This window comes from Lithobates pipiens, unplaced genomic scaffold, assembly GCF_037356315.1.
Source record: "Lithobates pipiens isolate NorthernLeopardFrog02 unplaced genomic scaffold, aLitPip1_a1.2 Scaffold_18, whole genome shotgun sequence".
NCBI lineage: Eukaryota > Metazoa > Chordata > Amphibia > Anura > Ranidae > Lithobates > Lithobates pipiens.
In genome coordinates this window covers 420,063,296-420,078,423 of record NW_027507758.1, presented here as the reverse complement: position 1 = coordinate 420,078,423, position 15,128 = coordinate 420,063,296, and the positions used below count along the sequence as shown (strand labels likewise).

The 15,128-nt window shown below is 40.7% G+C and overlaps 1 protein-coding gene across 1 annotated transcript in view; it reads left to right on the top strand.

Annotated features, from left to right (window-relative positions):
- Positions 1-3,128: 3,128 nt before the first annotated feature.
- Positions 3,129-15,128, top strand: part of LOC143990191 (uncharacterized) — a 58,302-nt gene continuing 46,302 nt past the window's right edge. The window contains exons 1-2 of the mRNA XM_077490314.1: positions 3,129-3,267; positions 11,258-11,408. Of these exons, the coding sequence (XP_077346440.1) occupies positions 3,257-3,267; positions 11,258-11,408 (162 nt within the window). The 5' untranslated portion in view covers positions 3,129-3,256. The remainder of the gene's footprint in view (positions 3,268-11,257; positions 11,409-15,128) is intronic.

The window sequence follows — 15,128 nt, the reverse complement described above, 5'->3', positions numbered from 1 at the left end:
GGCCAGCGACGTCTCCTTCGCGGGCCCCGCCTACCTGGAGACGCTCTAAAAATGAGCGTACTTTCCTCCACGTGTGTGGGCGAGTCCGTTCATTTCAAAAGTAGGGCGGATAGTACGGCGGACTTAGTACTCCGTATTAGTCCGCTGAAAAAGTGCCGTGTGTGGGCAAGTAGCCCGTTCGGAAAGTCAGACGGACAGTCTGGCGGGAAGTCCGCCAGACTAAGTCCGTCGGATAGTCGGCTACGTGTGTACGCGGCATAAGTTGCACTTGCACTTAGTGAATGAGGTTAAGCTTTGGTGACTGTCATCATTCAATCATTTGTAAGAAAAAATACTGTGTATTTTTTCATTTCCTTACATGAGATTGGCTATTATTCGCAAAATGAAATTTCCCCACATTCACCAAGCTCTGGAGACAATTCCAACTTTCCTTGTAAAGGGTACAGTCTATTTACCTTTAGCAAATGAACCCCCATGCCTTAAGTCAAAGTTAGCTAATAATTAGTAAATACCTTCTTTCTACGTACATCTCACATATTGTATATAAGCCAAAGTTGTCATGAGACATTGTATACAGAATTGAATAGCAAAAGTCAGTAACAGCTAAACATCTTCAGAAGGCACAGCATAGTAACAGGATATATCCACTTGGTGTCTAATAGGGCAGGCCATGGCAGTACAGTAACCAAGATGGCCCTTTTATGATATCCACATATTACAATTTTTTTTTTACTGAATGGTATTTTTCTTGCATGTTATTGGGTATTCTTTACAAAGTGAAATTTCACCACAATTACTAAGCTCTGTGGGAAATTGTCATAGTGCAACTTTCTTTTCAAAGTAAACAGCCTATTTGCCTTTAGTAAATCAACCCAATGTAATTTAACCTCCCTAGCGGTGATCCCAAGTCTGGCTCGGGCTGGGATTTCAGTACCACGAGCGGTAACCCCGAGCCAGACTCGGGATCGCATCGCTGGATACAGGGAGGATACACGGAGATTTTACTTACCTTGTCCCCTGGATCCAGTGATGTCCTTCACACTGTGTGAGCGAGCCGACCTCCGCTCGATTCACACAGTGCCGAGTGCCGCCGAGCTCCGTTCCCTGTGACGTTACGACGCACGGGAGCGGAGATCGGTGCCAAATTCAAAAAAGTAAAAACACAGAAAACATACAGTATACTGTAATCTTACAGATTACAGTACTGTATAAAAAAAATACACACCCCCTTTGTCCCTAGTGGTCTGTCCAGTGCCCTGCATGCACTGTTATATTATAAATACTGTTTTTTTCTGCCTGGAATTTGGAGATTGTCCATAGCAACCAAAAACTGCCCCTTTATGTCAAAAGTGATTTTAGACCAACTAGAAAATAGTGATAATAAATTAGAATCACTTGCAGAATTGAGAGATAGCGATTTGTGGGGAAATTCGTCATCTAATGACAGTGACAATTCTGCAAATGAGCAAATTTCTGTGTTTTTGGATTTGAATACATTATTGAATAATTTTTATTATTTATTATCATTATTTATTATATTATCAATTTTATCATACCCGGCATGTCTACTAGACTCTTGTTTGAACAGATTTAAGTGAGTTATTCCTAAGAATTGCAGGCCTACAATATAAAACGGCAAATTTCCATGCAAAATAATTGTACCACTTTCAGCACCTAAAATCAGAACTAATCATACTGCCAGGGAGGTTAAATGGCTATTCTTTATATACTACAGTGCATTTGAACATGTTTAGCCAGCGTTAAGACCAGATGAAAACTGTTGGCATTCATCTTCTGGGTATGTTTTAATTGTGTTGTCAAAGACATGTGTGCCATTAGGAATGACTGGTTCGTCCTAACTTTGTGGCCATTTCTCAAATGGGCAAGGTTGAGCCACAAGGGTGATTTTTGTGAGGGATGTTTGGTATTCATTCTGGGAATGTCATGCAAAGAGGAAGTTTCCCCACTCGAACACCCTAGAATGGAGGTTAATTTTGAGTCATGGGATTGCGGAGAGGTATTATTGAAAAAAGAAAAAAAAGTCACAGCAACTTGGTGGGTTGAGGGGGTCATTGAGGGATCAGTGAATATTTGAATTGTTACAAAACTCGGGTGTTCACCTGGGTACGTTGCTTCCACTTGATTGGTTATTGGTGGTTCAGCCAGGAGCTAGGTCCCCTGGGGGAAAATGTCAGAACACATGGGTCTATAACATCTTTGAGTTGGTTAGGGTGCGGCTGTGGACACCCAAAGGTCCCCTCCTGGTTGCATTTCTAACTTGTAATTAAAATATCTTCTGTGGCCAACTAAACCAATGTCAAGCAGTCCATGTTATTATTGTAAGGACTGGTATGAGGGCCGAGGTTGACAAATCATTTAGTCAAGAGATGATGGTCAAATAGGGAGACTGAATGAAAGAAGACAGAGAAATATAGAGGGATTTAGAAAGATAAATAGATAGATAGATAGTTTGAAAGATAAGTAAAGATAAGTAAGCTTATTGTTTGAAATGTAGAAAATCTACCATAGTACATAGTCATGGATTTAATATGCCACTGTAAGACCTGCAGATCATCTTAGCTAGCAATTCATTTTTCATTTCAATATCCTCCTATATTAAGTTGTCTTTGTCTTCTGTACCATTGCTATACAAAATTTATAAACAAAGTGATTAACCATGGACAATTTTAGACAATTTAAGTAGTGCAATCTACCAAAATCTTTGCTGTAGCCAAAGTTGACCAAATAACATAAGAGCAAGACCAGGGTCTAGCAATGACATAATCTTGTTTAGAAGAGGCGTGCGAAAATATGTGTTACAATGTGGAGTTATGCCAAGGGCAATGGCTATAGGTTGTTGTTCATCTGAAATACTCTAGTTTATTTTTATTTTTTTATTCTATTTTGTAATAGGTCAGCTTTTTATCTTGCCTTGTTATGTTTTGCCATTTAAAGCATCTTTAATTTTCGACCAAATTTTTCAACCAAAATAAAGTAGCCAATTGATGGCATTGTATCGAAAAGATGAGCTCTTCAATAAGGAGTCATATGGAAACCTGGGCAGCGGAAGTGACGGTGTGTTACTAGGTAACAGATAGTGTTCCTGGAGAAACTAGATCCATGGAGCCATCCTAAATATTCCACAGAAACTGCACAATGCCGGAAGCTGGGGATCTGCAAAGGTGAAGACAAAGACCCTCCACAAATGAATGCTACATTTCCAGACACACAGTCAGGGGACTGACCACATGAAGTCATGTCAGAAAGGTAAGAGTTACAGACAAACTATTGCAGCTTGCGTATCTGCTGTCCTTTCGGAGGACAACTGAAAGACAGTCTACTGTTACAGGATTAAGTGTCTTTTTCAAAAGTGCACAGAGACCTGAACAGCTGATAGAGGCTGAAATTAGCTTAAAAACAGCTTTTTTGTAACTGAATGTTCCATCTAATTAAATTAAACTTTAGAAGCCAGCTTATTTGGGTATATTTCTTATATGAGCACTTTTAAATGAGTTTGGCAATAGATTGAAATCATTTCTTGAAGACATGTGCCATTTAAAAGACCTCAGAATTACGTTTCTTTATTGTACAGCTAAATCTATTTTGTGCTGGCTGGCCTTGGGTGCAGCATTATCCCTTAATAACCACTAATTGCACTCCACAATGTAAAAAATACAATGTTATCATTTTGAGCTATGCAATTCCATTACATCTAGTTCAGAATGGCCTTGAAATAATGTGACATTAAATGTGTATAATAAAATTGACATTATGGATAATTTTATACCAAATGGACATCAGTGCTATACATTGGGGTCTAATTGTAAAATTTCCAAATGCAATCATAATCACTTGTTGCAAAGTGCACAGTAACATATTGCAGTGAGAGTATTTTTTCACATAATTCGCTGTATTGCTTCTGAAAGCCAGCATTTTGCTTTAAAATGCTGTATAATGTAAATTTTAAGCTATCTAAAAATGAATTACGTTTCTCTGTCACCGGTTTACTTTTCCGCTATAATCTCAGGATCGCATCATTTGCATAGGTTAGTAGACCTTCACTTTAAAAGAGGACACTTATGAAAAATGCATGTTGCAGTGCTGCACAGAGACTGCTGTATTCCCACAGTATATGTATTTTATTTTGGAGAGTAAAGTATATTACTAGATTATGGTACAGGGCTAAATCATAATAACTATGAAAATTAAAGCTGCAATAAAAGTAGCATCTGCGGTTTTTAGGTCAGGCATTTTCCGGCACATAAGATGTAAATTGAAGTACAGAAATATCAAGCTGATGCTGTATTGTTACTGTAGACATGGATTTTGTGTTTTAGCTAGGGATTTGAGGAAACACATTAAAGTACAAACACACTTGCAAAATCTCTTTCCTGCTACACTACAAATAGAGAAATTCACCTGCAGTCTTTTTGAATAAAGACTGCAAAATGTACCACGTTCCTTTGTTCAGGAACAGTGACTGCACCCAAAATAAGTCTGGATGCACCTATGTTGTGACAGTCTCTTAGGGCAAACAAAGTGCACATAGACTTCAAGAATCACATAGGGGTGTATATCTTCTTTAAGCAAAAGTAGAAATATCCTTACTGGACATCCTTTTCCAGCAGGACCTGTGTATCTTCCATACCATTGATCTGCAATTACAGTTCACGGCTGCAGCATGACCTACTGGCGAGATCTGGTACTACAATACTTCATGAATGTGTCCCAATAAATAATTTCTTTGTTCTTAGTAATGCTGTGCACTTCATAATTATTATATGCATTTAATGCACAGCCCATGCTTTTATGGTAGATAATACTATAATGTATATGTGCAAAATTATACACTGTGCCATCTGTTTCATTGCGTACATTTTTAAAAAAAGTTTATACTTTTTTAAACTTATGTTTTATAACTGTTTTAGTATTTTTCTAAAACCTTAATTTTTCAAATCTGCCTCTAACTGAAGTGCTCTATATAACGAAGAAGCAGACAAGAAGGGGTGAAGGGAGATAAGTCACTGCTTTGACCCTGAGTTGTGTATGTAAATTGTAACTTGAGCTATTGAGCTCTGTAAACAGAAGGTCTAAGAAAATCATAGAACGATGTGAAACAGATCCTGGAGCTCCAGCTGCTGGCTGCATATGAAAACATAAAAAAAATGTATACAATATTTCTTATTTTATTCCGTATCCTCTTTTATTCCCCACTTTAAGGGTTTACAGGACATACCCCACATTTAAGTACACAATGGGGTTTATTTACTAAAGCTTGGCTTGTTCAATTAAGCTTGGGTAATAAAACCTGGAAGCTCATTGGTTTCTATGCAGAAGTGAGCCCGATTTTGCACTCTCCAGCTTTAGTAAATAAACCCCATTGTGTACTTAAAAGTGGAGTATACCTGTATAGATTTTTACCACCTAAGGGAGTAGTGAGAGCAGACTTTATCCATATTCAGCTATATATTTTACTGCTAATCTATACATTTTTGTGGCTATTCACAAGGATAGAGCAATCTAAATATAATTGTATGCAGCCAAATTCCCAAGTCTTCTTCAAAAGGATTTTTTTACCTGAAAACATTACAAATTATTAGTGTTCTCATAGTATTTTGGCACATTCATATGACAATGATACATTAAGGTCCTATACATAACTAATGGAAGAGTTTGCCCTCAATCCTAAATGGTTGAATGTTTTTTTGTCAAATCGTACAAAATCATGATCTTTTTGCCAAAGGTAATAGGAGCCCTTTTGATGCCAGTAAAATTTGTGTTGATGATTGGTCCATTTTAAGCCAAAAAGTGTGAAATACACATCCTGTAAATAACTAATCTCACTGTGGATTTTAAAATTGTAGGTTTTAAGCATAGTCGGCAATCATGAAAGTTGGCTTACCGTATATACTCGAGTATAGGCCGACCCGAATATAAGCCGAGGCCCCCAATTTACCCCCAAAAAAACTGGCAAACTTATTGACTCGTGTATAAGCCGAGGGTGAGACATGCCTGTCCATCCCTGTGTGTGTGTCCGTCCCTGTGTGTCCGTCCATCCCTGTGTGTCCGTCCATCCCTGTGTGTGTGTGTGTCCATCCATCCATCCATCCCTGTGTGTGTGTGTGTGTGTCCATCCATCCATCCATCCCTGTGTGTGTGTGTGTCCATCCATCCATCCATCCCTGTGTGTGTGTGTCTCCATCCATCCATCCATCCCTGTGTGTGTGTGTCTCCATCCATCCATCCATCCCTGTGTGTGTGTGTCTCCATCCATCCATCCATCCCTGTGTGTGTGTGTCTCCATCCATCCATCCCTGTGTGTGTGTGTGTGTGTGTGTGTGTGTGTGTGTGTGTGTGTGTGTGTGTGTGTGTCCAGCCTACCTGTGTCCCGAGCCTGTGTCCCGAGCCTCCGTCCCGTGCCTTGCCTCCTTGCCTCCGTCCCGTGCCGTGCCTTGCCTCCTTGCCTCCGTCCCGTGCCGTGCCTTGCCTCCTTGCCTCCGTCCCGTGTCGTGCCTTGCCTCCGTCCCGTCCCGTGCCGTGCCTTGCCTTGCCTCCGTCCCGTGCCTTGCCAGGATCGCCGCTCTTCGTCGGCGCCTCGGCGGCCATTCTAAAATTCAAAAGCCGCGCCTCCGCCTTCGCCTGTGATAGGCGGAACACTGAATTTCCCAGCAGCCTGTGTTCCGCCTATCACGGACATCGTCTCATCCTCGTACTACGGACGAGGATGAGACGATGTCCGTGATAGGCGGAACACAGGCTGCTGGGAAATTCAGTGTTCCGCCTATCACAGGCGGAGGCGGAGGCGGAGGCGCGGCTTTCGAATTGTAGTATGTCCGCCGTCTGTCTGCTCGATACGCTGATCGAGCAGTCAGACGGCGATGACTCGAGTATAAGCCGAGGGGGGCACTTTCAGCCTCAAAAAAGAGGCTGAAAATCTCGGCTTATACTCGAGTATATACGGTATGTAAAAAGATGTAATGATTTGTTTTGGATAATTTTATGGGTAATTTAAAAATCATTATCACAATAACTAGCCCTTTCCCTAAGAAAACTGATTGGTTGCTTCTGTCTTGAGAAAATCCTTATTGAAGAAGAAAGTCATGTTAGAAGGGGCAAATGTGAATATCACTTTAATCTAGACAAAGCGTTAAGATTGTGAAATGACCACCTTCTATGATGCTTATGATTAGGATATACAACAGAGCGAGGGCACAGTGACTTATCCTTTACAGCTGTTTAAAAGATTTCACTGGCTATAAACACAATCATTAGACAGATTTCAGGGGTGTTTTTTTTTTCAGGAGATTAAACATTTCCAGCCATGCCTTGCTATCCCGCAGGAAACTAAAGCTGCTAATCCATCACAGCTAGGACACAGACTTTTAAAAATAGACAGATAACAGCAATATGACATGCTGAGGTGTGCTGTGTGGCTTTGATCTGTTTTTAAGGCTTTCTAAGTAACTGCTGTGGGTGTCACTCCATAAAAATCAAAGATTGCTTTCTGTCCTTTAGTTTCACCTGCACCCAGCAGTCACATAATGGAAGATGATGTAGGATGTTCAAACCTCTTATGAGCCCTAGCAATTTGTTCTCTCCATTTTGATTGTGTATGGTTTTTGGGGTTCTACTGTTCATGGAAAAAAAAAACACAACAAAACATGCACAGCAGAGCAGAAAACATAAATGGCAACCAATTAGGTCAAGTTTGAGCCGCCGGGTGAGAATTCTTTTGTATTCTTCCCTTCATTGGTTCTTTTATGTGCTCTTTAATTGGTAATATGGTATTTCATTCAATAATCCTTTTCAGAGGCAACCTAGAGAAAATTGATATAAACTGGATTAAGAATAAACCTTAGACCTGTGACTGTGTTATGTAGTTAATTGCTGAAAATGTACAGTGCTGACTTACATTAAAGCTTAGTCAATTTATTTTTTCTTAAAAATCAGCACAAGGGAGAGTACCTGAATTAAATAAGAAATGTCCCTTGTGCTGCTGGCTGGTCTCTTAGGCAGGCCATAGACTGTGCAAAATTGTTTCTTGCAACCAAAGGTTGCAGAATAGGAATTTTCACGATTCCCCCATCAACACAGAGAGACCTGTCAAGAAATTGTCTGCTCCCAGTGGGGGCTGGTGGGGGAAGCTGTCCCCGCCAGGAGAAGACAATGATTATTGCTAGCGGCTATAGCAGCTGCCAGCGATAATTACAATTGAATCCGGCAGGCTGGTTGTACTCAAGTTGATTGATTGATCAACTTGGTACATTCAGCCTGTCACACGTATATGGTGGTCCTTTATTGAAATCCAAAATCCTCTACCCCCTCCCTCCCATACCCCTGAAGTGGTAATTTTCCAATGCTGTCAATCGTTAATAAAATTGTCCGAACCTATCACAGGCACTCATCAAACGCATTGACTATGCCCGCCTTTCCGTTCCCTTCCTTCATTCATAGAAGCTGTATTATTGCTTTCATATATTAAAGTGGTTGTAAAGGCAGAAGGTTTTTTTTATCTTAATGCATTCTATGCATTAAGATAAAAAGCCTCCAGTGTGCAGCAGCCCCCCTCAGCCCCTCTAATACTTACCCAAGCCCCATCTAGATTCATTGATTTTGCAGTAGAGACCTGGCTGTCCGGGACTCTCTCTCCTCATTGGCTGAGACAGCAGTGAAGCGCCATTGGCTCCCACTGCTGTCAATCAAGGTGAGTCAATGAGGAGAGAGAGGGGGCAGGGCTGGGCATGGCTCCATTTTTGAATGGACACACAAAGCTATGGCTCGGGTCAGGTGCCCCCATAGCAAGCTGCTTGCTGTGGGGGCATTGAAAAGGTGGGAGGGGCCAGGAATGGCGGCAAGGGACCCTAGAAGAGGATGATCTGGGCTCCTCTGTGAACAACCGCTTCACAGAGCAGGTAAGTATAACCTGCTTGTTATTTTTACCCCAAACAATTAGATTTTAGTATCACTTTAAATGAGAGCTATAGTATGAATGGAGGACATGCTGCTAAATGAAAGGTCTCCCTCCTCCATTTATATATCAATTCCTTGGCTCTATTAATTGGAAGATCACGTCTACGGGGTATAGGTAAGGGGTGAGGGGACTTTGGATTTTAAGTAAATCAGCAGCACAAAGGACACTTCTCTTTGAATGCAAGTACTGTCTCTTATGCTGATTTTTTTTCTTTTAATTTTGACTAAACTTAGGCTTTAAACCAAAAGCATTTACTTGAACTTAGACTCAGAGCATTTACTGTGGATACCGTAAACAATTTTTCTTAAAATGACTATGGCATAATCATGAATGCTCTCTATTCTCTATGATTAAGCCCCGATGGGCGGGGTGAATCGCATCAGTGGTGGGGATCAGGAGGAGCTCATGGCTGGGGCTTTTCATATTTCTCATCACCTGTTAAGCTAGTGGTGTGCGGCACCTTTCACCCCCTCATACTTCAATGCGTTCTGGATTAAGCATAAGACAGCCTGCACCCTTATATTGCTGTGAGACAAGGATTTACCAGAGCACCTTGAGTGCTATAAGTACCATTTTAAAGGGCATTTGAGAGTACAGCATAGTATGATTACCTTTCACCACCTCTGCTGTCAAAATGCTCAATGTACAGAAAGAAGGGCAAAAATATATTCAGCACGGGCAGACATTGCTGACAACACTTACAGCCATCAAGGTCAGGGCAGGCATTGTAACCTTCCAAATGGAATGTTCCCACAGAGATTGATTATACAAATTTCAAAGAAATAGTACAGTAATAATGTACAATAGGATTCATAAAAATGTTGTAACAAATGATGGAAATGTGAGGGATTGCATCCTCACTAGCTCGACGCGTTTTGACGGTTGACCGACTCATCAGGAGCAAATGTATAATGTCTGTAAATAATGAATAATTGCAGGTGTTCTAAATTAAAAAGCCCATTGTATAAGAAATATTATATACAAATACATTTTATATAGAAAAAAGATGGTCAAGTCCACAGAACTTACAACCCATAGGAATGCCGAGCATGAGTTGTCCCGGTGTGCATGGGTCGCCACATCAAACCTCCACCGGGAGCTGAGGCGCAAAGAGTCCGCCCAGAGCACCCGGCCGACAATGAGAAGCCCCCAGCCAGCAAATAGAGTAATTGGAGTATTATGTCGATAATGGCAAGTAGAATCTATAAGATAAATAGAAGGTATTTTTTATGATGAACCTGGTAGCACTGCCAAGTACCAAAGAAATAAAATGCCTGGAGAAAGAAAAGTGAAAAAGAGTGACGTGACAGTGCACAGATGGAGCCATTAAAACAACCACCTAAAAGATGTGCAAAGAAGGTTACAAAAGAGTAAAGCAATACAAAGGAAATATATAGACCAAGAGAAATTAAAGATGGGCAAGTGACCATATACAATCGTATTAAGTGATGACCATAGAAGATCAGCATGAGTATAATTGAAACAATGGTGAAAAAAGGAAGTATATGAGGAAACCATAGTGTGTATAAGTACCCATAAATAACGGATATCAGATCGATGCGTGATATGAGGCAGGTAATGCAAACCGGTCATACTCGTTTTGTCTTTTGATACTGTACAAAGGCTTTCTTATGAGTTGAGCCCCATCCTTCACAATTCTAAACTTCACTCCTATTATTTAACTGCCAGAAACTCAAGGAGCTGTAAAGGCAATTAACAGTTGAATGACAAGTGGAATGCTTAAAGACAGAGGGACTAGGGTTAATCTTGACTTGGAAAGGAGTTAAGATTCACAGTCAAGGTTCTGTGTACAAACTGGGGTTAGGGTCCTATGGGCTTCAGAGGGGCACATAAATTGATTGTTAAGATTTCAATGGGTACATTGTTTTGGATTGAGCCAAACTGAGTCAACACACACAAGCTCATAGCAAAGGCTTTGCTTTGTTGTTTGTCCCTGGCTGCACTCGAAAGGTCCAGTCACCTTCATTGCTGTCTCTCTTTAGGAGTATTTCAAAGCCGCTCAGAACAAGGCCCAAAGCCATAGGCAGAGGCTGTATATTCATGTGCAGTGACACCAAAAAAGATAAAGTAACTGCCTCATAGCTATCAGCCATTTACATATTCAACAGCATTTTATAATCCAAACTAACTTTTAAGTAATGAGCTTCTGTGTATTAACAAAGGAATGGCATCTGTTTGTGAAACAAATCAGTGTGGTAAGAATATAAGGCCAAATGAAGCACAGCTTGTGATTTCCACGCTCTGTTTAAAATATTATCTCTTTAGCTCCTCAGGTGTGAACACGAGCAGCAACAGCTTTTCTAAATCCTACTCATCACACTGCTCTGATCTCAGTGAAACTAACACACCTTTACCAATACTGTCAAGTAAAAGAAGAACTCTGCCGCAAAGCTGTGATTCTGGCATCTCATCTCCAGTGAGTACTTTGAATGATTCCTTTATTTTATAACAACTAAACTTTTTAGGACAGTTGCCTATACAGAGGTAGGGGTATTACTGCAATTGTGATTGGGCCTTGTAATGCTGGTACTGTTATATCTACTGCAAAAGGTTGGCAACCTATGAAATTATCGTAATTTATATTTTTAGGTGTAAGATATAAGAATAATCTATATCTTAGCACATCAATCAACCTTTAATTCTACACATTTCATTTTGTAACAGAGTTTAGAATATTCTGGTTATTCACAAAAACTGGAGCGTGCAAAATCTGGTGCAGCTCTGCATAGAAACCAATCCGCGTCCAGGTTTTATTGCCAAAGCTTAACTGCTTGCCGACCAGCGCACGATGATGTACGTCGGCACAATGGCACGGATGGGCAAATGGGTGTACCTGTACATCCCCTTTAAGATGCTGCTTAGTGGGCCTGCGCCCGCCACGTACTCCGTGAGCGTGCCCATGGGTCCTGCAGACTCGATGTCCGCCGGGGGCCAGCGATCATGACATAGAGCAGCAGAATGGGGAGATGCAAACAAGGCATTTTCCTGTTCTATCTAGCAACATGACAGGAATCTACTGCTCCCTGTCATTGGGAGCAGTGATCTCTGTCATGTTGTAGTGAGCCCATCCTCCCCCCAGAATCTCTCCCTAGGACACACTTAGCCCCTTGAGCGCCCCTAGTGTTTAACCCCTTCCCTGCCCATGTCATTTACACAGTAATCAGTTTAAAACAAGAGAGAGCCCACGCCAGCCCTGGTATATTATCGTTTATTAGAAAATGTCAAATTAAATTAAAAAGCAGGGAATTGCACTCACAGATTGCCGGTGTGTAAACAGCCTCGCTGCAAGTACCTGTAAGATCATACAGACCAGGAGAGGAGGCTGTCGTGGAAATATTGTTGCTGTTTACACACTGGCAATCTGTGAGTGCAATCCCTGCTTTTTAATCAATTAAATAATAAGTGATAATATACCAGGGCTGGCATGTGCTCTGTCTTGTTTTTAATCAATTTGACTTTTTAATAAACGATAATATACCAGGGCAGGCGTGCGCTCTCTCTTGTTTTACACTTTTTAGATATATGTCTGCCACCCAGTGGACTTTTGAAAGAGCTGCAACACCCAGAGCGGAGTGAATATATAAATATCCAGATGCATTCGTGTTGAAATGTATAGGTGGGGACAGCACTAATCTTGGTTCAGGTTGTATACACAGTAATCAGTGCATTTTTATAGTACTGATCACTGTATAAATGTCACTAGTCTCAAAACAGTGTCAAAAGTGTCTGATGTGTCCGCCGAAATGTCGCAGTCACGATAAAAATTGCAGATCACCACCATTACTAATAAAAAAAATGAATAATAAAAATAGCATAAATCTATCCCCTATTTGTAGACGCTCTAACTTTTGTGCAAACCAATCAATATACGCTTATTGCGATTTTTTTTACCAAAAATATGTAGAAGAATACATATTGACCTAAACTGAGAAAGAAATTACTTTTTAATATACACTGGGGATGGAAAGTATTCAGACCCCCTTAAATTTTTCACTCTTTGTTATATTGCAGCCATTTGCTAAAATCATTTAGGTTCATTTTTTCCTCATTAATGTTCACACAGCACCCCATATTGACAGAAAAACACAGAATTGTTGACTTTTTGGCAGATTTATTAAAAAAGAAAAACAGAAATATCACATGGTCCTAAGTATTCAGACCCTTTGCTCAGTATTTAGTAGGAGCACCCTTTTGATCTAATATAGCCATGAGTCTTTTTGGGAAAGATTTCCCTGCAGCTGAAAAACACCCCACAACATGAAGCTGCCACCACAATGCTTCACTGTTGGGACTGCATTGGACAGGTGATGAGCAGTGCCTGGATTTCCCAACATATACCGCTTAGAATTAAGGCCAAAGTTCTATCTTGGTCTCATCAGACTAGAGAATCTTATTTCTCACCATCTTGGAGTTCTTCAGGTGTTTTTTAGCAAACTACATCGTATTCATGTGTCCTGCACAGAGAAGAGGCTTCCGTCGGGCCACTCTACCATAAAGCCCCAACTGGTGGAGGGCTGCAGTAATGGTTGACTTTCTACAACTTTCTCCCATCTCCCGACTACATCTCTGGAGCTCAGCCACAGTGATATTTGGTTTCTTCTTTACCTCTCTCACCAAGGCTCTTCTCCCCCGATAGCTCAGTTTGGCTGGACGGCCAGCTCTAGGAATGGTTTTGATCATCCTAAACATCTTCCATTTAAGGATTATGGAGGCCACTGTGGTCTTAGGAACCTTAAGTGCAGCAGAATTTTTTTTTTGTAACCTTGGCCAGATCTGTTCCTTGCCACAATTCTGTATCTGAGCTCTTCAGGCAGTTCCTTTGACCTCATGATTCTCATTTGCTCTGACATGCACTGTGAGCTGTATAGGCAGGTGCGTGGCTTTCCTAATCAAGTCCAATCAGTATATTCAAACACACCTGGACTCTAATGAAGGTGTAGAACCATCTCAAGGATTATCAGAAGAAATGGACAGCACCTGAGTTAAATATATGAGTGTCATAGCTAATAAGTCTGCAAAAATATCAACAATTCGGTGTTTTTCGGGAGAAATTTGGGGGGCTGTGTACATTAATGAGGAAAAAATGTACTTAAATTATTTTAGCAAATGGCTGCAATATAACAAAGAGTGAAAAATTTAAGGGGGTCTGAATACTTTCCGTCCCCACTGTATTTTTGGGGGATATTTATTATAGCAAAAAGTTTTTTTTTTAGAATTCTTGCTCTTTTTTTTTGTTTATAGTGCATGAAATAAAAACCACAGAGGTAATCAAATACCACCAAATGAAAGCTCTATTTTTTGGAAAAAAATTATGTCAATTCTGTTTGAGTGCAACGTCACATGACCACGCAATTGTCAGTTAAAGCGATGCAGTGCCACATTGCAAAAAGTGGTTAAAATGGTTGTTACCCTTAAAAAAATAGATATCATGTTTCCTTATAGTAGGTTAATCAGCACAGTGTTTGTGCTGTCTAACCTGCCCCTCTGGAAACTATAAAAAACCTGGCTGATCCTGGCAGTTACTGCCCTCCCTATGTTAAGTGACCACAGTTTATAATGGCTGCTGAGCCCTGACACCATGGTCAGTTTACATGCCTCCGCCATCCGCTGCATTTCCTCTGTGCTCCCCCTCCCCTCCCTGCCTGTTAGCTCGGGAATGTGTCTCTGTCTCTGCTGCTGTTCATAAAATACTAACATTTTGCTGCCAACCCCTCTCTTTTAAGCTTCCATCCTGCACTGTATAAGTGTTTATTAGAAACAAAGCCTCTAAATATATTTTTATGATATATATTCAGGCCAGTCACATGACTCCTTGCTGCTCTGATACTCCGATCCAGGACTACAGCAGGAGGAGCTGAGCGGCCAGCTCAGTGGTCCCGGGACTTCCTGCTGATGTCAGAGGAAGAGCTCCTGACTAGAGCACTACAATTTGGCACTGGCGCTTTAACTGACAATTGCGCGGTCATGCAATGCTGTACCCAAATTAAATTTACGTCCTTTTTTCCCCCACAAATAGAGCTTTCTTTTGATCACCCAAAATTTAAAAAAATATAATAATTTCTTCATCGGTATTGGCCAATATATATTCTTCTACATATTTTTAGTAAAAAAATTGCAATAAGCATATATTGATTGG